This window comes from Pteronotus mesoamericanus, unplaced genomic scaffold (genome assembly GCF_021234165.1).
Source record: "Pteronotus mesoamericanus isolate MK-2021 breed Mesoamerican mustached bat unplaced genomic scaffold, CSHL_Meso_final scaffold_36, whole genome shotgun sequence".
NCBI classification, from domain to species: domain Eukaryota; kingdom Metazoa; phylum Chordata; class Mammalia; order Chiroptera; family Mormoopidae; genus Pteronotus; species Pteronotus mesoamericanus.
Genome location: NW_026555313.1, coordinates 23,289,771 through 23,314,162, shown reverse-complemented (window position 1 = coordinate 23,314,162; position 24,392 = coordinate 23,289,771). Strand labels below are relative to the sequence as shown.

Below are 24,392 nucleotides of genomic sequence, written 5' to 3'. Positions count from 1 at the left end.
CACAGGGGCATCCTGCTCTCTGCAATCCACCTTCACTCATCCCTCAAGCCTGGAGACAGGAGTGGGGTTTAGGGAAGAATAAAGGGTCAGAGGCGAGTGGGGTATGATGGTGTTAATATGCGGTAGTTCTGGTTACTGTTTATAGGGAGGGATATCTCTGTCGCCCCAATGAAGCTGGAAAACCTCTTCTGGGGAGGGAAGAAGAGAAAGTTTACGAAGAGAGCAAAGTATGGATCTGTGACTCTGAAGAGGGCAGTCTGGAGGCCTTTGCCATAGAGCCCACCCATTCCCCATGGCGGTCCCTTCCGCCCCTTCACCTTGGCTGCGCTGCGCAGGTGGTCGTAGTATACCTCTTCAATGGCCTGGAAATAGATGACCCCCTTCAATTTTGTCTCATGCTTGTCTGCAAAGGAAATAAGGGCCAGATTGAGGAGGCCTGTCATACTTCAGGTCAGGATGAACTGCCATGGAGCTTCTCTACCTGGGAAATGTGGTGATTCCCAGGGCTCCCAAACAGAACCAACAACAGTACTCAGGCTCATGCAGAATTACAGAGAATGCAGATTAGAATTCCACTGAGATGCCACTTCTCACCCATCAGATTGTCAAAAACATACAAAAGATAAACAGCACACTTTTGTCAAGTTTGTAAGAAAAGGCTGTCTAATAAATGGCAGGTTAGGAGTATGTAAACTGGCATAGATGATTTGCCCATACATACCAAAATTAGAAAGCTGTCTGTCCTTTAAGCCAATGATTACACTTAGGAAAATTTATCTTACACATGTCCAAAATAGCAAACTTACAAGATCATTTACAGCAGCAGTATTTGTAGTCACCAAAGATTGGAAATGACCCAAGTATCCACCAAGTGGAGACTGGTTGATAAATTATAATGTTGGGCTACTAGACAGTTGTTATACAGAATGTACAAATATCTGATATATAGATTCAGAAATAAATCTATAAAATATATCCAGATATAAATATCTAGACATAGATATATTTGATGTAAAAAATTAGCAGGAAAACAAGGAATGTATTACATGCTACCTTTTGTGTAAGAAAATGGGTAGGAATACATATTTGCATTTGTTTATATTCCCCTAAAGAAACACTAGAAGGATACGCAAGAGCAATAGAAGTAGTTACCTATAGTGAGTGGGGGCATTATTCTAAATTTAAACCTTTTTATATATTTTGATTTTCAACTATATGAATGCCTTCACCTATTCAACACATACTTTTTTAAAAAGAAGGAAGTATTTAGCATATGAAGGCAGGAGTGGCAGGAAGGAGGTGGGCAAACTACCAGCAGAGATGACTTCTAGTCGGGAGGGACAGGGCACTGTCAAAGGAAAGCACAGGGCCTGGTCCATCATGTCTAGTGGCAAACTCTGCCCAGGGACTACAACTGCCATCCTGGACAGCGAGCCTGAGGCATAGAGGGAAGACATACAATCACTAAGCTCAGATCATTGGTAGCTGGCAGTACGCACCTTCCTCCATCCCATGTGTCATTTCAGGCTCCAGTCATTGACCCTGGACCATTGCTATAGCCTCCTAATATACCCCTGGACCATCCTCTGCCCCTTTAACTCATCTTCCCTAATGCTGAGTGGGGTGAGCTTCCTAAAGCAAATCTAATCCTGCTGCCTCGGCTCACAAGCTTCTCTGCTGGTTCCCTCACTGGGAACCTGCTGCCTCCTTGGTTTGGCCAAGGCTATTTACAGGCTGGTGCCAACACGTTCCTCTGGCCTTGTCTCACACCCCTTCCCTGCACCAAGCCCAAGTTCTATCTGGCCAGGCTGAGGTTCTCACCTTCCCTTAACAGTGTGCTCTGCATACTTTGAAACGGTCTCCAGCCCACTCCCTTGGCAAACACCTAAGTAATCCTGAAGATCCATTGCAAATGTCACCACTCTGGTGTACAGCTGTGCTCCCTGTGATCCCACAGCACCCACACTCCTGTACAGAACTCAGGCTGAGTCTGAACCTTCCTGGCAATTCATAGATCTACTTCCTCCAATACCAGCAACTACGTGCCTAGCACACAGTAGGTGATCAATGAGTTGAATGAATGAGTCCCAGGCACTGGGATGCAGGGAAAAGTCAGAGACCCTTCTCTTAGGCACTTACAATCTAGGGGGGAAGAATGCATTTACCAACTGCGTGACTCAGGTGTCCAAGAGAGCAGCTACATGTCATGGGTGGTTATGAGTATTAAGTGAGCAAACACATTCAAAGTGTGCAGCAGAATGTCTGGCACATAACACTCAGCATCTGTCATTACATCATTATGCCCTAGACTGATGTCACATGGCAGACAGAGCCTGTATAATGCAGCAATTATATAACAAAAGACAGGAACCAGTCTCAGTAAGGTGGGGCCAGGAAAGGCTTCATGGAGGTAATATCTGATCTGAGCTCTATAGAAGGGAAGGGGGGATTCCATTAAGTAGGTAGGAGGAGAGTCCCGGCAAAGTCAGGGAGAAGGGCAGGTTCAAGGTAGAAGCAGGCAAGACACAGTAATCCAGGGCTCTGATCCTATCACAGGCTCAATCTCCATCCAATATTTCCTCTTCAAGACAAGGACCCACCCCACCCTGGCCCCTGCCGTTCTCTCCATTCCGTTGCTTCACTGGAAATAACAGCTCAGTCCTGCCTCTGCTTCCTAACCACCCACCTCTCCATGATCTTGTGCAATTTGGCTCCCACGCCCGTACAGAGCAGAAGCCTTTCTCTTATCAGGCTTCAATGCCTGAATTGGATGGCCTTTGGATCCAGATTATTCTTCTTACAACATCCATCACCACCAGAGATGCCCCTGCTTGCAAATGTCCGCTCCTTTGGCTGGCTTCCTTCCATTACCACCCCCATCTAAACTTAGTCTCCTTTTGTTTCATAAAAGTAAGGAAGGTCACATATGCTGAGTGCCAGCCCAGCCACTGGCATGTGGATTCCTGCCTCCTACCCCTTCTACCTTTGCTGGTCCCTCTTCTTCCTCCTTCCCCACAATGCTGCAGCCCTATCTCTGACTCTTCTAATTGCCCAGGCTCAATCTTAACTCTGCCTCTTAGCAGTGTGAGACCTTGGGCAATTTACTTAACCTCTCTGCTCTTTTTAATAAAAATTATACTTTATTCATTATGCTATTACAGTTGTCCCTATTTCCCCCCTTTGCCCTCCTCAACCCAGCACCCCATTCTCCCTCAGGCAATTGTTCATGTACACGGGTCATGCATATTAGTTGTCTGGCTACTCAATTTCCTATACTGTACTTTATATCTCCATGGATATTCTGTACCTAACTACTTAAACTTCTTAATCCCCTCACCTCCTCACCCATTCTGCCATACCCCATCCCATCTGGCAATGCTCAAAACACTCTCCATATCCATGATTCTGTCTCTGTTCTTCTTGTTTTCTTAGTTTCTTTTTTAGATTCAATTGATGATAGATATGTGTTTATTGCCATTTTATTGTTCATAGTTTTTATCTTTTTTCTTAAATAAGTCCCATTTAACACTTCATATAATGGTTTGGTGATGATGAATTCCTTTAGTTTTTTTCTTATCTGGGAAGCACTTATTCTGACCTTTGATTCTAAATGATAGCTTTGCTGGGTAGAGTAATCTTGGCTGTAGGTCCCTGCCAGTCCCTTCTAGCCTGCAAAGTTTCTTCTGAGAAATCAGCTCACAGGCTTATGGGAACTCCTCTGTAGGTAAGTAACTGCTTTATTGCTGCTTTTAAGATTCTCTATTGGTCTTTAACCTTTGGCATTTTAATAATGATGTGTCCTGGAGTGGGTTTCTTTGCATCAATCTTGTTTGGGACTCTCTGTGCTTCCTGGACTTGCATGTCTATTTCCTTCACCAAATTAAGAAAATTTCCTTTCAATATTTTTTCAAATAGATTTCCATTATCTTGCTCTTTCTCTTCTCCTTCTAGCACCCCTATGATGCAAATGTTGGTACACTTGAAATTGTCCCAGAAGTTGCTTATGCTACCCCCATTTTTTTGGATTCTTTTTTCTTCTTGCTGTTCTGATTGGTTGTTTTTTGCTTTCTTATGTTCCAAATCATTGATTTGATTCTCGGCTTTATCCACTCTACTTGTTGTTTCCCTGTGACTTGTTCTTTATTTCAATTAGTGTATCCTTCATTTCTTACTGGATCTTTTTTATGCTGTTGAGGTCCTCACTAAAGTTCTTTGAGCATCCTTATAACCAGTGTTTTGAACTCTGCATCTGACAGATTGCTTATCTCCATTTCATTTAGCTCTTTTCCTTGAGTTTTGATCTATTCTTTCATTTGGGCTACATTTCTTTATCTTCTCATTTTGGCAGCCTCCCAGTTTCTGCACTTTAGAAAGAGGGGCTATGACTCCCTGTCTTGGTAGCATGGCCTAATGTAGTATTCAGAACCATCAGAAATCAAGTTGAATGGAAGTCTACAACTATGGAATTAAAAAAAAAAAATATCCATCCATGGAATCCATGGGATGAATTATCCCATGGGCTAATGTAGCATGGCCCTGTAGAGTCCAGTGGCACGCCTCCCCTATCACCCAAGCTGGTTACTCAAGATGTGCCTTTCATGTGGGCTGAGTACACCCTCCTCTTGTAGTTGAGCCTTGATTACTGTTGGAAGGTCAATGGGAGGGATTTACCCAGGCCAGTCTGCTGCAAGAGCTGGCTATGACCACTGACCACCAACTTCTGCCCTCCATGGAAGATCAGCGGTGCAGGGGCAGGGTGGTGGTGCTCCGACATGGTCTGTAGATGTCCATTGGATGCACGGGCTCTGGGGATCCTGGGTGGTGCAGGCTTGGGCCAGTCCCAACCTGTGTTCTGCCCCGGGGCCACCCTGCATGAGTACTATGAAGTAATCTGAGATGGCTGCTACTTGTGCTGGGTTTAGAGATTCCCAGGCAAAGCATAGCCGTGAATCTAGGCTGGCTGCAGTTAGTGCCAGGCCTGGGACCCCTCAGCAAGAGGTGCAGGGGCTGGGGGCTGAAGCCAGCTGTTGCTTGTTTGAGAGAATTTAGGATGATGTGAAGCATGAACCAAAACCAGCCATTCATATAGAAAAACAGCTTGGGTGGGCCTGTAAATTGGGTGGGACATAGTCTCAGGGGATCTCCAGGACATCACAAACAGTTTTAGCTAGGTTGATGGAGCCTCAAATATGGCACCCACCTGCCAGCTCTGCGGCTCTTTTGGGAGAGGGCTCATAAAAGGGACTATGGCCTCTGCCCCGCTTTTTGTCTGACAGAAGCTGTCCCCTAGCTCTCGCCTTGATGCCAGACACTTCAGCTCCTCCCTATATGCCCCTGGTGCCTTTCAAACTGCTATCCCAGTGTTGAAGTTCAGATGAGTGATTCTAAGTCCATGTATGGGTTCTTTAAGGGGAACTGATTGGGAACAGAAGCTTCTTCCACCAACTCAATCCCCACTGGTGGCTGCAGCCAGAAGTTTTGGGGACTTATCTTCCTGGCATTGGAACCTTGGTCCGGGGGGCCTGGTGTGGGGCTGGGACTCCTTGCTCCTGAGATATCCCTTCCAAATTTTTACTCACCACACATCGGTGTGCGACCAACCCGTTCTGCATCTCCTCCCCTCCTACCAGTCTGGATGGATATTTTTTTTTTAATTCCATAGTTGTAGACTTCCATTCAACTTGATTTCTGATGGTTCTGAGTGATAGTTGTTCTATATTTTGGTTGGAATTTTGAGGTGGTCGTGCGAGAAGACAAGCCACGTTTACCTATGCCACCAACTTGACCAGAAGTCTCTAAGTTTCATTTTCCCTATTTGTGAATTAAGTATGAAAACAGTGCTTCCTCCAAAGATTATTGTGAAGATTAAATGAAATGATGCACATACAGTGCTCAGCACAGCATCTGATTCATATAAGTGGTCAATAATGATGATCCGCTATTTTATCATTATCACTATTATTATTCCAGCAGATTCAACTTTCACTCTGCCTCTCAATCTGCCTCTCAATCCTGACCTTTATCCTAGGTCTAGATGTCCTCAGGGGGCTTCAACCTCAACATGCCTAAAATGGAGCTCTTTTCCCTGCTCCTGTTCCTCTCAGTCCCAACAAAGTCCGTTCCCAGCCCAAGTATAAACATGGGGACACTTGTACCTCTGCTTCTCCTGCCTCCTTACACTGAGGGCCCTTGTGGTCATAGAAGGCTTCTTGGAGGGGGTAGCACATGGTTGGGGACCAGGGAGGGGAAACAGGGTACTCCAGGCCTGGGCCTCCCCAGCACCAAACACTCAGCCCTTTCCTTTCAGGCTCCTAGCCAGACTGTTCTTCTTGGTTTTGTGGTTGGGTGGGGCTGGGTGACTGGCTGAACAAACCCAGCTGTGGCATTTCATATCAATGCAAGGCCCAATTAGGCTTCTCTTTACCCTTTGCCATGGCAGCCAGCAATGTTCCAGAAAGGCATGCTCTACAGCAAAGAGAACATTGCTGCAGAGCAGATCCCCCACCATCCACAAAATAGACAACATGCATCAGGAGGAAGAAGGGAAACTGTGGTTTTGAGCCACAGGGATCTTAGGACTGGCTGGTTCCACAGCATACCCCAGCCTCTCCTGACTAGACTGTGATAGAGCACCCTACGTTCTAAGTCCAGAGAGAATTCTAGGCATGGGAAACTAAGCTAGGTGAGCAAGGAGAGCAAGATGGGACAGTGAACCTATCCCCAAGGCTGTCCTGAGCACTCCTTGGCACTGCTCAACTGCTTGTCTTGGAGTCTTTAAGGGAACTTGCCCAGGGGGGAATCCACAGGATTCCGTGCAACCACAGCATCTGGGCATCCCTACAGCCTACCCATCATATTTTAACTCTCTGTTCATGTTCATCATCTGCCTCCCTGACAATGATTTCCAAGGGAGAGTGCTGCAGCCATCTTGCTTATCACCAGAACCTAGAGCTGTGCCTTAAACTAATTAGATGCTTAGTAATTGCTGAGTAAATCAATGGATGAACAAATAAATGGAGGTGCAACAGGTACACTCTGTACATTTTCTGGAGGATGGGGGAAAGGACAAGACCAGCCAAGCCTTTGACCCCCACTTGGAAGCTTGGCATCCTTCCAGAATACCAGTTGTCCTGGATGACAGAGCCCAGGGGTCTCATTCTAGGGAAGTTGTGTGGGAACTTACCCACATAATAGGAAAGGGTACGCTTGAGCCGATCGAAGACAAACCAGCGCTTCTTCCATGATTTAATCTTGCCGCCCATCTTAACCAAGTAGCCACGGCACACCTGGTGGGAGGCAAAAGTAAGGAAGGATCCAAAAGCATAGCCCCTAAACCTTTCCTTCCTGGGAAGCAACATAAGTGCCATTACTTGTGCCTATATTCTTTGGCGGGGCAGGTGGGGGGGGTTGTCCCTAACATCTCTCCAAGCCAATAACAGGACCTGGGACAGAGACTTCTGGTGTTAGGTCAGGAACAGAGGCCACTATTCTGAGGAGTCAGGAGGGGCCTCTAACCATGGGGGCCTCTTCCCAGCACCCCAGTGCCATGTATACCAGTACCTTGCTGCTGAGTACCACATGCAGGCAGGTATCCACACCGTGGCCTGAGGACTCGATGTGGGTCTTCAAATCAAAGTCTTCCTTCCGGACTGGGAGGTAGCGCGTCAAGGGTCGTGCCTGGGAACAGAGGCCAGGGTGAGCAGAGTCTCCTCTCTTCCCCATCATTCCCTTGTCCAGGCCCCTAGGCTTCAGTCCTCACCCCTGCCCTTACCCCCTCCCCACCCCCATGCTGCCACTCTGGTTTCACAGGTCTTGTAGCAAAAGCAGAGACCTAGCATGTCTGTGCTGGGCAGACCAGGTTTAGGCAAGCTCCTAGGTGACTCTATGCCTAAGTTTCCCCATCTATGACCAAGACACAGCCATACTTGTCTTGTCCCTGCCCCTCTTCTCCCTCCTGGGCTGAATGGAATAGAGCCAGAAGCCACATATGAACAGGCTCTGGGAAGAAAAGCCCAATAGGAATCTGGCCTCTGACTTCCTGGGGCCCTTGCTTGGGTCATATCCCTTCTCTGGACCTCAGTTTCCTTACATATAAAACAAGGGCTTTGAACTATATAATCACTAAGGTCTGTTCCACCTCAAAAATTCTAATACTACAAAATGCACAACTTGCAGCAGGCACCCCCAAAATGGGCTGACTCTACCCACTTCCCACAGCACACTGGTGGTTCCTGCAGCAATACCTCAGCTCCATGAGAGGGGGCTAGAGAATCCCAAAGTAGCCACAGATAGAAAGGAGGCAGGAATCAGGTATTTGACAAAGATTCCAAGCACAGAGGTAAAACTCAGTTTCTGATTATTTTTCTTAATTCTCAAACCCAATCCAGGCAGCCTACCACTAAGAATTTATGTTGTTGCATCACAGGAAGTTGGGGACCTGTGATTGCTGGTGACTACTAGGAATGGATACCAAGGGACCCTCACCCCGGGGAGGCCTATGAAAACCCAATATAAGGGACAGCCTCTCTTTATCTCTCAGGCTTTCACATGGGCTAGGATCTGGGACCAGAGACATGGGCACATTTCCCTACCCAACCTAAGTTCTCCTCCTACCTTTAAATGTTCTGCTCAAGTCTTCTATGCAAGGAAAAAACCCAGAGTTGTTTTTTGTACAGGGATGGATTCTTGTCCCAAGGAGAAACTAGTATAATTTTCTCTTGGGGATATAACCAACAGTCATAGCCAGGTCATCTGCTGGTGGTGGGGACTGGTGCTAAAAGGTGTGGTGGAGTGAGGGCCAGGACTGTCATGAAGCCCCAGGTACAGGAGGTCATCAGGAAAGCAAAGGGAGGCACAGCAGGGACTCATGAAGCAGAGATGAGGCCCTTGAGAGCGGCCAAGGGGAGCCACCCTGATATTTGACTCTCAGCTCCCGTCTCTGAGAGGCCCATCCAGACCATCTTATCTGACTCCAGATGTTAGCAAGGTAGCCTGCCATGTCCCCACAACCCCACCCACTCACAACACACACACACACACACACACACACACACACACACACAGCGGCTTGAACGAGCCCCTGTTCTTTGGGACTGAGTGAGTCCCAGATAGGATTCTGCTTGTGCTGAGCCAACAGCAATCGTGTTTGGAGTAGAGCAGTTTTTACAGCCCAGCAGAGGTACCCTAGAATGTCTCTACTCCTCCATAGCCTCACCCTCAAGCCAGTACCCACCATACCCCACTGCCCACTCACCTGAGAAAACTGTTTCTCCCGCATCTTGACCTCCTTCTCCACCAGCTGCTGCCTCCTGGTGCTCTCACTCTGCAGCCTCCATTCCACCTGCTCCCGCCGCCTCCGCTCCTCCTCCAGGGCTTGCCGCCGTAGTTCCATCTCCTGCTTCTTCCACCAGAGCCAGGGGTCAGTGCCCACAGCTGCCCTCTTCCTCCATCCCCAGCTTCCCCCTTCTCAGAAGAGGCAGAGCCACAGGAAGCACCCTCCTCAGAGGGCGGCCTGGTATTCAGAGGTATCCTCAAAACCCACCCTCGCTCTGGCTGGTGTGGCTCAGTTGGTTGGAGCATTGTCAAGGAAACTGGGAGCTCGTGGGTCTGACTGCTGGTCAGGGCACATGCTTGAGTTGCAGGTTCAGTCATGGGAGAGGTAACTGATTGATGTTTCTCCCCCACCCTCTCTCTCCATTCCTTCCCCTCTAAGCATGTCCTCAGGTAAGCATTTAAAGAAAAACCCTCTCCAAGGACCTTGCCGGTAAGTGTTAATGCTTTAAAGTCAGACTGCCCTGGCTTCACATCCTGGCTCAGCCACCAGTGGGAACTGTGGAACCCTGATAAAATCATTTAAATTCCCTAAGCCTCAGCTGCCTCATCTGTAAAATGGGGCCAAGGGTGCATACACCTAAGATCATAATAAAAATTAAATAAGATCTCTATGCCCATCACTAACGCTAGCAGGAAGGAAGCACTCAATAAATAAATGGGGCTCTTGTAATTTTTATCTGAATTCCTAAAACATTGATTATCTAAACAACTTTTTTTGAAGTGAATATATTCAATGGTCCTTCCCTAATCACTAAGGCCTTTTGAAACTCCAAATTAGAAACACTTGCATTTAAACTACAAATTTTATGGGGAAAAAATGAATTTATGAAGCCATTATTAAAAGATCTTAAAAGTCATTAAAACAAATCATTAAATACAGAGCATTTCAGTGATGTTTTATGTGTCTTAATCAATGATAATGACCTATATATCATTAACTCCCATTTGGCATGTATTCCCAGCTTAAAACTTAGCAAAATCTCCTTCTTCTCCGTTTGCCAAGAGATGCTTATAAATTTGCCCTCCTCTAATGTGACTACAACTAAAAGGTTTCTTTCCTGGTTTTCAGAGTTGCTGACTCCTCCTCTCCAGGTTCTACTCTCTCATCTCAAGAGATGCAGAATGCCCAGATGGTAGAGAAAGAACAGCTTCCACAGATCCCTTATCTAACTTCCTCCCAAGGCCTGGGTTTCCTCAGCCTGGTTGTGTCCAGGATAAACTACTGGTCCCTCTTTGTTGTGTCCCAGCTACAGGCCAACTTGAAGGAGACATGACTTCCCTCAGCTCCCACTTGCTCCCCAAGACCCCCCCAAGCCAGCACTTCTGCTCTGGCTTGGACATCTGCCTTCTCTTCTGTCCCTATTCTTCAGTCCTCAATTGCTGCTTTTCCTAACCATCCTTAAGAGGAATGACCAGCCACTCAGGTAGACAGGAATCAAAATTCCCATGGTGCCCAAAGTGTCCACAGGAGTAAACACACAAAGGTCAAAGGTTCCCACACAGGAAATACATGATTGGACAACAGTTACTGCGCTGCCTCTTTTCCTACAAGGTGTGAAACACGAATCTCACCAGCCTCCATACCCCCACTCTCTTCCTCAAGGGAATGTCGCAAGGATCATGTGGATGAAGTGGCTTGGGATAAAGCACAGGCCCTTGGCAGGTGGAGGGAAGCACTGGGGCCCCTCTGCCTCTGCCTCTGAAGCCCAGATCTGCCTTACCTTCGACTCCATGAGCCGGCTCTTCTCTGCGTGAGCTTCTTTCAGCATCTTCTCCATCTCCTCGATCTTGCTGACATCCAGGCCACTTGTACCGGGGAAGGAAAAAAAAGAGTGGGTGTATCAAGGAGCCGAGAAGGCACCTGGCAGAGGCAGTAGGTCCAGTGTGGGGGAGTGCAGAGTTAACACCTCAGGCGGGATGGGATGGGGGTCAGGTACCTGGACACATTGTCAGGGGAACAGGCTGAGTTGCCTCCCGTGGAGATGCTGGTCTCCATGCTGTCGGAGCTCTCCAGGCTCAGTGTGTCGTAGGCATGTTCACCCTCCTCCCCACGCTCCCGCCCAGCCGGCAAGTGGTGCAGGATGGAGTGGTGCATGAGTGGGGGGAAGCCCGAAGGGCCTGCCAAGAAGGGGGATGCCCCATGCAGGGCATCCCACTGGCACTGAGCCTCAGCTGCTGCTTTCTGCTTCAGCTCAGCCAGTCTCCGCCGCTGCTCCTCAATTACCTGCTGTCCTAAAGGAGGGACAGGTAGGAGTCACAGGGGGCAACGCAGTTGGGTGGGGAGCACACTGGAAGCATCACAGACAGAGGGAAGAAGCGAGCAGGGAGAGGCTAACACAGGGCACCCACAACAGCCCCATCAGCTTCCCTAAAGCCCCCACAGCACCAGGGTCAGCTGCCCTGCCATACAGCCACAGCTGCGCAGTCTGGCTTCAGCTCCCCTTCTGCATCCTGAGCCCACACAAGGCACTGATCCTGCCCAGGTGGTGCCCTAGCAGCATGATGGCCAGGGGGCTCCAGCTCACAACAAAGGCCTGAATAAGTGGGGACACATGCATCCACCCTGCCTGCTGGGGAAGGAAGAAGGAAGAGGTGGCGGGAGCCCCATGAACACCCAGGGTGTCAATGCAAACCCAGCAGCAATGCAGAAGCAAGAGCAATGGCAACAGGGAAGAATGAAGGGGAAATAGGTGGAGCACAGACAGCTGAGGCAGCAGAGAGCTCAGTTCGAGGGGAGAGGCAGCCAGACACCCCAACCCAGCTCAGCCTGGGAGCCTGCCTACAGGCAGTGGGGGCCTGGACAGAATATATCATGCAGATGCCTGGGCAGAGGCTGCCTGGCCAAAGCAATGTCCTCATTGACCAACGCTCTACCTGCTGGGTCGTCGGTTGGGAGGGGCTCGGCAGGAAGCAACTCGACTGGTGAGGGGGACCCCAGGCAGAGGGCAGAGTAGAGAGACACAGAGGGGATGAGAGGAGAGAGAGGCACAGACATGGGCTTTCAAAACAACCAAAATACACTCAAGCAACAAGGACTTCTGGGTCTCCAGAGCCAGTATCTTAGGGAACCATTTCTGAAGGTCAAGTCCATCCCCCTGCCTCCAGACAGGGCAACCCATATGCCCACTCAGGTGAAAAATCATTTCTCTTATTTGCTGAGCTCTCTAGGAAAGCTCTCACAGCCTTCTGGCCCCAAAACCCTATAGCCCTCTACCCTTTGATACAGATTCAGGAAGCTCTCCTTTAGGCATACAATGTAAATCCCTTCTACTCTTGCCTAGATCCCAATTAAAGAAAAACATGCTGTGAAGGGTGTGGGCATGAATGAGATGGGGGTGGGGGGCAGGGGGATGGGCGGGCGGTGAGGCAGATATCCAGGGCCTCCAGGAAAGGAGGTAGGCTGGCATTATAGCCACTCACCCTTCTGCTGCAGGGCCAGCTGGCGCTTGGTCTCAATGTCCTGCAATGTGGCTGCCAGGTTGCGAGGAAGGCTTCCTGTGCCATTCTGGGCGAGTAGAGCACCCTGGAAGAAGGTGGAACAACAGGACATGAGGCTCGAAAGAACCCCCACCAAGGCTTTCATGGGTGGCTTTGGTCTCTCCCCAGTGTAGGAATCTCCATCACCCTACCACCACCACCCTGCTACACACACAGCCCACCCACTGTCCTCAGACCTTTGGGGAGGGGCTACGGCCCAAGGTAGCCACACTGAGCTGGGAGGAGGAGGAAGAAGAACCAGAGGAAGAGGGAAGGGGGCCACTGCGGTTACGGGGCAGAGGGCTGGTGGCTTCCCCATCCATCTTGGAGCGGTAAACCTAGAGGGAAGAAATACTGCCTGGTGAGCCCCGGCTCCTCCATTGTTACCACCCCCACATCTCAAAGACTGGTTGGCATCCAAGATACTTCTCAGGCACCAGGCCTGTCTCTAGCTGACAGCAGCATTGAGCCTTCTGGTCCAGCTCAATAAGCAGATGTTATTGACAGCTGCCAAGCCTCCTTTCCAGGCTGTTCCTTCTTGGGACAATCCCTGGTCCAACCCTGCATCTGAGAAAGAGCTTTGTAAGTGGGCCCATGCAAGGAATTAACATTGGCCGGGCAGAGTTGTACAGAAGACCAACTAGAGGCCAAGGTTCCCTCTGGTCCCAGCTCTGCCACTAACACGCTATGCAACCCTTCAACTATGCACCTCCCCATTCTGGGCCTTGGATTCCTTCCTTGCAAAAGGAATGGGAATGGCCAGACTAAATAACTGCCAAGCTCACTCACAGCATTAATGTTTGGTGAATATGGTCTTTGGAGTTAAGAACCCTAATTCTTAGCATAGGCTCTGCTACTTCCTAGTTGTGTGGCCTTGAGGAGGTTACTTATCTTCTTTGAGCCTCAATGTTTGATCTGTAAAATGTTAACAATATCTACCTCAAAGTCTTGTGACTAAATGAATCAAAACATATGAAAATCTCTAACCAGCTGGGCACAAGGAGAGACACCGATGTTACATGAACCAAACTCCTCCTAAAGGGAAAATGGAATTTCAGCTCAGATCACAGTCCTAGAGGCATAATGCCTTCACTCAAGGAATGAATCTTGTATGGTGGGGTCTTAGGCACTATAGCAGGTCAATGGAGTGAAACCTAGGGGAGAAGACTATCCAAATACTCCTTCCCAATTCCCTGATCAACAGGTTACTGCAAGCTCAGGTAGGCCCATGACCTCCATGGCAACTCTAAGACTTGGGGATGTCCTCAGGGCTATAACTTCAAAGTCTTTGTTCCTCTCTGTCCTGCCTCCAAGTGTCACCCCTGAGAAGACCAGGAGAGCAGAATTCTGGCAGTTCTCCCAGGCTGCAACAAACTCAAGAGTGTGTCAGGTCCCCAGACTGCATGAGAAGCTCCAGGGTCGAGGGCTGCCAAGAACAGAGCAGCTGCAGTCTAGCCCACACAAGGCGCCAAACAGCTCTCACATGGACCAGTGCTCCCCAACCCCCCTTCCACTGGACAGTCAATCATGTCACCTTGGGACTCATGAAGCTGGCCCTCCGGCTGCCAAAAATGCCAGGATGAATGCCCTTGAGGAAACCCTAACTGCCATCTCAGGGTCCGGACATCCCATGTTGTCCTGGTTGGACTGATCCCCCACCATCTACAGTGGCACATGTGGCTGATAGATTGGCAGGGGGTACCCAGAGAGGAGAGGAGCAGGGATCGGGGAGGGATGGGCAGTAACGAAGGGGGTTACCTGCAGTTGACGAAAAGCTTTGGTGGGCAGAGGCGGGGGGGAAGAACGAGGGGAGGCTGCAGCAGGGCCAGTCCCCAGCCCGGCCATCAGCTCCTGGTACCATTGCTCTAAGTCTATAGCAGGGAGCAGCAGCTTCTCCATCTAGAGGAGAGCATGGAGAGGGGAACAGGGTACAAGAGGGGAAGGATGGAGAGGAAAAGTAAGGAAATGAGAGGAAATGAAAAGGGAGAAGGAAGAAAAGGGAGAAGAAAGGGGAAGATTGGAGGAAGGTTAAAGGAAGGTCATTGTCAGAAAAAGTGACAGGAAGGTGAGGGAAGAAGACAAGGAAGGAAGGAAGGAAGAAGAGTGTAAAGAGAAGGAAGAGAAAACAGTTGTTGTGAACATGCTAAGGGCAAAGAGAAACAGTCAGGTAGAAACTCCCAGAACACAGACATGTGCTATGCCAACCAGAGCCCACAGGCACCGATCCCTCCCCTGAGGCTGGCCCAGAGCTGGGAAGCTAGGAGAGCAAAGGTAAAACACACAGACAGAACCACACCAGTAATGGGCTGGGGGTGGCAGGAACACAAGGCCATCAACCTTGGGTGAAGGCGTGAGAGAAGCGAAGGAGGAAGAAGAGGGCAGAACAGGAGGAAGGCAAGAGGTAAGAGCCAGGTCCTGGGAAGGAGGGCCCACAGAGACAGGCCTGCTACAGGGGTTGTGGGCACAGGCGAGGTGCCTCACAACGCCTTTGGCTGCTCAAGCGTCATGTACTTGTGGGAAGGCCAGGACGTAGGAGAGAATACAAGAGGTGAGTGGGACTGGAACCCAAGAGAAGGTCTTGTCCATGGGCAAAGGAAGGGCAAGTACAGGAAGCACAGAGCAGAGGATGCTTGAATAACCCAGGGAAGCCGGAGTCCTCTCAGCACAATGCCCTCTTGCTACAGCAGAAGGCCTGCTCCTACGTGAGCTATCAGGAGCTGGAGAAAACTCCTGAACCCTAGGGAAGAGAGAGAAGCACTCCCAACCCCATTTATGCCAGCTGTCCTTCTCCCTCAGGGTCCCCCAACCCAGACCTGAGGGGCAATTGAGGGCATCCATGAGGAGGCCCCTGGGCATAGGCTGATACCTCCCTGTCAGGCAGGGGCTGTGTGAGCGTGCGGGACGTTGGGGTGGGAGGCTCAGGGAGGGGGAGGGGCAGAAGCCTAGGGGGTTCAAGCAGAACACAGCTAGAGAACTTCTGCCAGACTCACACATTCCTGGGGTGCTCAGTGGGTGGAAAGGGTAGTCAGAGAAGAGGTTAACAGGTTTCAACCAGGTACCAGGCACCCAAACTTCATGTTTTAGAGCCATCACTCATTCCATACAAAATCCAGAGCAGGGGTGGGGAGCTCAACTGTCCACTGTAATCATAGATGGCTGTGGGGGCAGCGGGGGACCAAAAAAGGGCAGGCAGAGCCAGCTGTCTGTAGGCTCTTCTTGACATCCACTTCCGAGGCTGCCTTGGCATCTAGGCCCTGCCCCAAGCAGACCCTGAAGGCCCATCCCTGGGTTTGGCCTGGGCAGGGGGCAGGTGAAGAAGCATCGGGAAGGCCTTCCAAGAACCCAGCAAAGACCAAGACCCAACACCGTGGGCATGCCCAGTAGGGTACACACACACATAGCATCAAACACCAGTCACACCATTCCTGATGGTCCCCTGCATTCTATCTGTTGGAGCAGTGGTTGTAAGGAGTGGGAGTGGAGACACCTCTAGGGCCTGAGCAAGATGAGCTCTGAGAAAGAGACCTTGGCAGGAAGCAGTGAAAAGCAAAATGGGCTACTGACCAAGGGTTAGGACTTGGAAAGATGCTAGCACATTAGACTGAGGGCTGGGAGGCCAGGGACTGTCATATTTCCTGACCATATCCTTACAGCCCTGAGCTTATCTAGGTGTTGAGGCATAGCAGGCATCCAAAATGCACGCTGAATCAAAGCACAGAGTCCTGAGCTGGCCCTATCCAGGGGTCACAGAAAATGCAAATGAGCTAGGGGGTCCAGTGTTTGTGAGAACTGACAAATGGCATGCAGGATACATGCAAATTAACATGCAAACTGATGCTCTGATTTTTTGTGAGCTGCTCAGGCACACCGGCATTCACTCAAACTTGCAAACTCTGGCCAAAGGATTGCTGCCACACACCCTTAAGCTGGGCCCTTGGGAGATGCTGTAGGCAAGAGCTCAGTAAGCAGACAGACAGGCAGTGAACACAGCAAAGCAAGCAGTTAGCTGTGATTACCTCTTGTGCTTTGGGGCAGAGCTGAGTGAAAGCAGGTGGGGTTAAAGGGACAGAGGAGGCGCCAGCCTTAGATGACCCTGGGAATGCGCCCAGAGCCACAGTCCCCAGCTCCCTCTCCGAGGACTCGGAGATGAGCAGTTCAGCCTACAGAAAGGGTATGTGGTGAGGGGCCTCAGCTCTCATACTCAGCCCAACCACCCTATCCCAGCCCTAAATTGCTCATGCAGTGAGGCAGGAAGGAAGGGAAAGGGTTCAGAAAACTGGGCATGTCCTCTTTGGGCCTCACACGCCAGGCACAAAAAAGACTCAGGAAAGAATGACTTAAGGGGCCTGAATGCCCACTTCTGATCTAAGAGCCTAGTTCTAGACCAAAGCCCAGGGACTCCAAGGTCAGGACCTGTAGACTCCTATCCTCCCCATGAAGATGAGTCTGCCCAGCCCTGGCCTTTTCCAAACCACTGAATAGCCCATCCTCCTCATGATGTATTCAGCCACCCAAAATGGTAAGACCAGCGGGCTCCTGGAAGGCAGAAAGATAACTAAACAGAAGCAGCTGGTAGCCATAGAGGGTCCCAGACCTCAGGACCATTCCAATTTGCATCTCTCCAGTTCAGGAAAATGTCCCCATACTCAATCTCAGACATTAGGGTGAAAGTACCACATGTTGTTCCAGAGCCTCCCAAGAGGACCCTTGGGTCTGAAGCTGGGCTGACAGAACCATGTTACCTCTTTGAGAGTTGACGTGGTCTTTGGGAAAGGCCTGCCCCCTGTGAGTGAGTGGTATCTTCTTTCCAACATAGTCAGTTTCTCCTTCTCCTACAAGTCCAAAGTGGCAAAGAATCAAAAAGGAATGGTACCACTGCAAGGGAGGAGCCCAAGCAAAGGGGGAATCCTGCACTACCCTTCTCCTTCCCTCCCTCCTCCCCACCCAGCTGAGCTACCTTCTGCAGCAGCTGCAGGGAGGCGTTCTTGTCCCGGGCCAGGCGCTCCGACTCCTGCACAGCCTGAGCCTGGATCTGCCCAGCCTGACTGTCCAGGACTGCCAGGCGCTCCTGGAGGAGATGGGGTTGGTCAGTCAGGCCCTGGGGAGACAGGGCTGAGCCCAGGGTGAGGCTTGGCTACCTCTCCTGCCCAGAGACCCTGGGCTTGTGTGAAGGCAATCAACCAGCTCTTCTGCTTGGCCTCAACTTACCCTAGGAAAATCCAGGCTGCTGCTGTGGTCAGCCCCTTCCCCCACCCCTCCCTTGACCAGTGACCCCTGTGTCACCAGGGATACCAGCCAGAACCCAAGTCCCCAAACCTCTCTTCCCTCCAACCCCACAGGCAATATGTCCAGAATCTTGTAAATACTGAACAGTTCTCCACCTGTCCCTTTCCCCCCATCCCACCTCCACTATCACCACTCAGATCCAGGCCCTTTGCTTCCCTGGCCTGAACTTTTTCACCAGCCTCCTGCTTCTAACTGTCACAGCTTTGTGATCCAGTCCACACTGCCACAAATACCTTTCTGAAATGGCCTGTGAGGTTTGTTTTTGTTTGCTTGCTTATCTGAATTTTCTAATCTCTCTAAGGAGAATACATATTACTTGAATAATTTTTTAAAAATCCACAAGTAAAGTTAGACCACTCCTCTCCTGAAAATCTTCCAGTGATTCCTCATTACTCTCAGGATAAAGCACAACCTCCTAAGCCAGAACTCAAGGCTCCCAGAGCTGGGTCTACACTTTTCAGCTCCCTCCCACCCTGAACCCTCTGTGTTCTGAGTCCTGCCATATTGTATGCTCAGTTGTGAAGCTGTGTACTCTCAGGCCTTTCTTAAACTGTTCCCTTACCCTAGAAGAGCTATCCCTGTCTTCTTCGCCCATCAAGAGCTTATTTATCCTACAAGACTAGACCAAATGCTATTTTTTCTCTAACATCTTCCTTGATCACCACTCAATTTCTTTGCTCCTCCTTCTGTGCTCATATTATTCTATATCACCATTTGCTTTGTATTACTCTTACTTGTGAACATATATTCCCATCAATACCACCCCACCCAGATTGTCAGATCCAAGAGCAGGGCCAGTGTCTTTTTCATCTCCACATCCCCATTAGGGCTTTAGCCAATGCCTCCCTCAATAATCATGTGCATAAATATAATAATAAAAAATAATAATAATAATAATAAATGTGAGAGAAAAGACAGAGGCTAGGGAAAATGGGCTGGGTTAATCCCAAGAGAACTTTCTGAAAGAGATGGCTTTAAACCACCACCCTTAAGAGTAAAACATGGGAAAGAGGGAGGAAAGAAAGAAGCTGACCTAAATCTGGGGTCAGCCCAAGAAAAGACTGAAGCAGAGGAGGCAGTAATCCTCAAAGCAATACTTCTGTTTACAGTTTAGTGAGAACCTATTAGGACCCCAGAACTCTGCTAAATGCTTCATATTTGTTACCTCGTTTTACCCTCTTATGAGGCAGGTGCCTTTATGCCCATTTTACTGATAAGGACACTGACATATTTAGGAGGTAAGATATCTTAACTAGTTGGTAGTAGAGTAGAACCAGATCTGTTGAACACCAAAGACATACTCTGAACCACTCTGAGCCTGACTGGAGAGGACAGGGAAGCATAGGGCACCGGAAAAGATAGAAACCGGGGTGGGTGAGACACTGAAAGTCAAAGATGAAAGATGAGCAAGGCTCATGAGGAGAAGCACAGGGAAGAATATGACCCCTGAGTCCCAGTGGCTGAGCTCCAGTTTTCTAAGGGCCTGGGTGGGCATGGGGAGGAGGGACCAGGAGTCCGATACTGTTGACCCCTCCCAAATTCTCTGGAGTTTATACCCACTAAAACCTGGAAGTGAGGGGATTAACTGATCTAAGGCTCTCTGATGCATTCTCTCCAGAAGGAAACAGAAAGAGCCCAGAGAAGTGCCTGCCCCCAACCCCAATGCAGTATAATATAGAAGGAACAGGGTCTTTGGGGCCAGGCAGTCCTGGGTTCCAATTCCAACTCTGAAGCTTAAAATTTGAGAGGTTTTGGGCAAATCTGGAGCGTTTCTGAACCCTGCTTTCATTGTACAGGGTGGGGCAAGAGTAGGTTTATAGTTGTGAAGAGAAAGCTTATTTTTGTATTTTTATTAATTATTGTGCTGTTTTCCATACTAACAAATGTAAACCTACTTTTGCCCAACCCTATATATAAAATGGGGTAAGAGCCCTGGCCAGGTAGTTCAGGTGGTTAGAGCATCATCTCAATTCACCAAGGTTGCAGGTTTGACCCCCCTGTCAGGGCATATACAAGAATCAACCAATGAATGAATAAATAAGTGGAACAACAAATTGATGTTTCTTTAAAATAAATAAGATAAAATAAGCTAAGAGTACTGGGCTTAGGAGACCATCCTAAGGTCAACATGAGATAACACAAGGAAGCCCCCCGACACGTAGCCATGTGCTTGGGAAATGACAGTTTTCTTCCTTTCATCCTCACATAAGAAGTAGATGCATTTGTAAGGCAGAGAAGCTTGGAGAGAGAAGCTAGGGATCTGAACTCAGGGGGTGGTCCAGCTGCTCCTCACTTACCAACAAACCCAGGCTAGTCTTCAAACCCCCAACTCACCACTTTTTGACATCCCTCCCCGGTCTCACTGCCAGCCAGGCAAACTGCACAGGCATGCATGCGTGTACATGTACACACAAGTCTCAGCCACAGGCATGTGAGCCGCCTGAGCCTTTCTCCAATTCTCCTTTTCAACATCTTCTTAACCTTTGCTTGACATAAGCCTCCTCCCAACTTTACTCTCCACCCTCACACACACATATTCCTGCCCCGTTACCCTGTCCTGCTCTGGTTGAAATCAGAAGCATCACAGCATCTAGAGCTCCAGGCCTGGCCAGGATACGATAGCCAATCCCCTTGGTTTATGGCTCAGCTGATCCAGGGCTGAGCCAAGGCTGGAACCCAGGTGACACCCTTCCTAGGACCCAGACCTAATATCCAGATCTTAGGTCTTTGGACACATCCCAGACAGAGAGCCCTGAAAGGGCAGGAGCAAACCTACTGTTCAGCTTCCCCCTCCTCCATCTCCATCTTTCACTGCCCAGCCAGGGCCCAGCTCAGAATGTGAGCCCAATCTACTTTCCACTGAGGACTCGGGGAGTCAGGGCTTAATAACAATAGCCATAGTTTGCTGAGTGCTTACTATGATCATATCCTCTACTGTCTCCATATCATCTTGGTTTAATTCTCACAACAGTCTGTTATTGTTCTCATTTTATGATGAGGAAACCAAGGCTCAGAAAGTTGAAGTTAACATTCATGAGGTCATCAACTGGGATTCAAACCCAGGTCACTCTCCTCCCACCACACCCAGTACTGTGTACCATACCCAGAGGGGACAGAGAATGGAGCAGGACACACCTTCCTCTTGGTGATGCTGCGGAGAAGCTCAGCCTTGCTCAAGAGAAGCCCCTGGCTGGCCAGCTCCCGCTCCTCTTCCACGTGGCTCTCCCGCTCCAGCTGCTGGAACTCCAAGTCCTCAAAGAGCTTTGTCTCTGTCTCCAGGGCCTCTGCCTCCTTGAAAGACAATGACAAAGGGGGTTGGGTTGTGCTCAAAATACCACTCTGGGCCTGGAAAGACAGGCCACAGAGGTGTGAATTTTGGGGGCTGGACCTGGGGAAACTGGGGAAGGAACCTGTGCCCATCCAACCCCTTTTCCTCTGCTTGGCTTTGCCCCTTCCACAGGCATCACTGCCTGGAGCAGCAGAAAGGAGAAAACAGATCCCCCCAAGTCCTTCCCTGTCCCCTCCAAACCAAAGCACCGACCCTGGTATCCTGGCAGGTACTTCTGGGCCCAGGTGGTCCTGTCCCACCTCTCTTCTCTCTTCCAGGCAGGTGGCCCTCAGGGCCAGGGAAAGGGGGGTGCTGGTGAAACTGACCCTTCTCAGCTGCTCCTGTAACTGTTCCCGCACTGACTCGGGGCAGTTATCGAGTTGCATCTGGAGCTTGGCGTAGAGCGCCTGGCGGGCCTCCAGGTGCCTCCTTCCCGTGGCCAGCTCCGCCCTCTCCTGGTTGGCGGGAGGGGGAGGGGGCGGGCACAGAGGGAGAAACAGAACACACACTCCTCAACTCCGGTCAAGGCAGGCAGGAGGGGCCATGGGGCAGGGCAGGGAGGGTGGGAGAGAGAAATAGCGAGCAGGAATGGAGGTGGGAGAGAAGAGGGGGAAAAAAAATGAGGAATAAAAGAGAATAATAACCAGGAAAGGAGAAAGAAAAGAGGAGAAAGAGGAAGTAAGGGGGGAAGAGGTAAAGAGTGGGAGAAGCAAGGGGCTAAGGTGTCAGGCCTTAGAAGTGAAGGGGATAGTGTACCATGGGCAGAAATTTTGGTCTCTTGGAGTTCCTTAAACTAGAAACGTTTGGGTAGGTCCTAAGAAAAGGCCCTCTGTTTTCTCTCCAAACCAGCCAAAGACAAAGGTGGTTCCACATCACAAATAGGGAGCTTCTAGCTCCTGTTCCTCCCCATCTTCCACTGCCCAGAGACCAAAATTTAACCCTGGGGGAACAAGGGTAGAGATGGGAAGGGTTAAATCCAGGGGATGGGTGTGAATCAGGAGCTGAGAACATAAAGCTACAGCAGTGCAGGAGGGGACCCAAGCCCAACCCCCTTGGCCTCCCTCCCTCCTGCCCAAAGTGGGGGTGGGGTGCTAGCACAGCAGGCTGAACTTCAGCAGGATAAGGGCTGCAATTAGTTCAGGCGTTGCCATGGTAACAGGTGCCCCAGGAATGGGTACAGAGAGGAGGTGGATGGCTCTGTCTGGGGCGAGATGACACCTCTGAGGGCAGGGAAAGGAGGGGAGGAGCTGGTGAATCACCCCTCTTAAGGACAGGCAGAGGAGAAATTATGACTACTAATTCCAAAGCCAGAGTGGGGCCATAGGCTAGGGGCTGAAGAGGGAAGTTGTGAGACCACCACCACCACAGCCACCTCAAAAAGCTGGGCCCAGAGAGGAGATAAAGTCCAGGCCTCCACTGCAATGCCAGGTAAATGAGAAATGAAGTTAGGCAGGTTCTTCACCTGAGAATAAGACCCTATGCTGAATCCTGCTCCCATCTACCTTTATACTCCACACCCGTTCCTGGAGAGGAGGACCTGATCGGTTCAGTCCTGGGTTCCAAGTACTTCCCCACCTTGGACTCAGCTTTTACAATAATACTCTAGGTTCTAGATGATTTAAGGGCAGGAAGGAGGGGAGAGGCTACTCATTCCCATCCTCTGCTTGAGGTATCTGAATTTGGGAAGCCCCAAGGGGAAGAGAGTGTGGCAGTGGCACAGAATCCCTGTCCCAGCCCTCTGTAAGCCATGTGACCACAACTACACCTCCTTACCCCTCTGCTCTGGAGGGAAGGTGGGTGCATGGCTGGAGGACAACAGTCTGTGGAGGCAGCACCCAGGCTTTTCCAAATGTGAGGAGCTCTTCAGATTGAGAAGCTCCTCAGCCAAGCATTTCCCCAACCTCATACCCATCCTGCCAATGCCACTGGGTAAAGTTGAGCTGTGCCCCTTGCCTATTCCTTTCTGATCAAAACCCTGGGGTCCTACACCAAGAAAGAAGGCAGCATTAGAGGGGAGAGACCGAGGGCCCACGGAGTTAGTGCAAAAGCAGGCATGGCTCAGCCCTGCCTGAATGGCACTGGCAGTTAGGGGCATGCAGAGAGCCCAGGACAGTGATTGGGGGGAAGCGGGGGGTGTTAGTGCAGGCCTGTTTTGTAAGCATGGAGTTAATTTGGCACAGAATTTGGGAGTGTGGTTTTGGGGGCCAGAGCCAAAGCTCAAAAAAATAGGAGTATCAAAGAATTTTTAAGAGCTTCAAAATTAAGGGAAGGAGAAAGACATTCTCAAAAAATGCAGGAGGAAAATTAATTCTTGGGAAACTACTGTCAAGTCCAAAAATAGATGACTCCTCTCCACTTCAGAGCTTTTGGCATGGTGTAGGGCATCTTGGGCATGAGTGGCACGGCCCCTGTGGGACAGAGCGGTCCCTGCAGGCTGGCAGGGGATCTGAAAGGGGCAGGGGCAGGAGCTGGGACCATCTGGAATAGGAGGCTGCAGATTCTGAAGGCCCGGGGAGGGGGGGGGGCGGGAAGCAGCGATCCAAAGGCCATCTCCCAAAGACCACATCCTGAGCACTAAAGCATGCTTGGAGAGAGATATTCTCCAGATGGAGGGACCCAAACCTGAATCACTCCCCAACACCAGTCCCTCAGCTCTGTGCTTATTGCCCAAGAAGAGGTTTTGGTACTTATTAGAAGGGCCACGAAGGGCCCAGAATGGCAGGTACCCAGGAGCCCAGAGGTAGCACAGAGACCCAGACAGAGGAGACCCCAGACACCAGCCCAGCCCGCAGTGACTTCCAAGCTGGTACCTTCCACAGAGGACAAGGGCCCTACCCCTGGAGCAACACAGAGACCACCTGGTCTGCAGGCTGGATGATGAGGGAAGAGATAACAGCCCGCAGAGAAGCTTCTTCTCCTTCTCTCCCTAGGCCACTAGTCCCCAGCATGAGTGAGGCCAGGTATTGGT

At 50.1% G+C, this 24,392-nt stretch overlaps 1 protein-coding gene across 7 annotated transcripts in view; it reads right to left on the bottom strand.

Moving 5' to 3' along the window:
* Positions 1–24,392, bottom strand: part of PHLDB1 (pleckstrin homology like domain family B member 1) — a 48,354-nt gene that overhangs the window by 1,987 nt on the left and 21,975 nt on the right. Inside the window, exons 12-26 of one of the 7 annotated variants that reach the window (XM_054592348.1) lie at positions 21,751–21,879; positions 21,232–21,387; positions 17,768–17,878; positions 17,553–17,642; positions 16,827–16,970; positions 14,569–14,709; positions 13,008–13,148; positions 12,754–12,856; positions 12,208–12,252; positions 11,271–11,565; positions 11,055–11,139; positions 9,254–9,400; positions 7,561–7,677; positions 7,184–7,286; positions 318–403 (exon numbers count right to left, since the gene is read on the bottom strand). In XM_054592348.1, coding sequence (XP_054448323.1) covers positions 318–403; positions 7,184–7,286; positions 7,561–7,677; positions 9,254–9,400; positions 11,055–11,139; positions 11,271–11,565; positions 12,208–12,252; positions 12,754–12,856; positions 13,008–13,148; positions 14,569–14,709; positions 16,827–16,970; positions 17,553–17,642; positions 17,768–17,878; positions 21,232–21,387; positions 21,751–21,879 — 1,893 coding nt within the window. The remainder of the gene's footprint in view (positions 1–317; positions 404–7,183; positions 7,287–7,560; positions 7,678–9,253; positions 9,401–11,054; positions 11,140–11,270; positions 11,566–12,207; positions 12,253–12,753; positions 12,857–13,007; positions 13,149–14,568; positions 14,710–16,826; positions 16,971–17,552; positions 17,643–17,767; positions 17,879–21,231; positions 21,388–21,750; positions 21,880–24,392) is intronic. The other 6 variants (XM_054592349.1, XM_054592352.1, XM_054592353.1 and 3 more) reach the window with 6 other exon arrangements.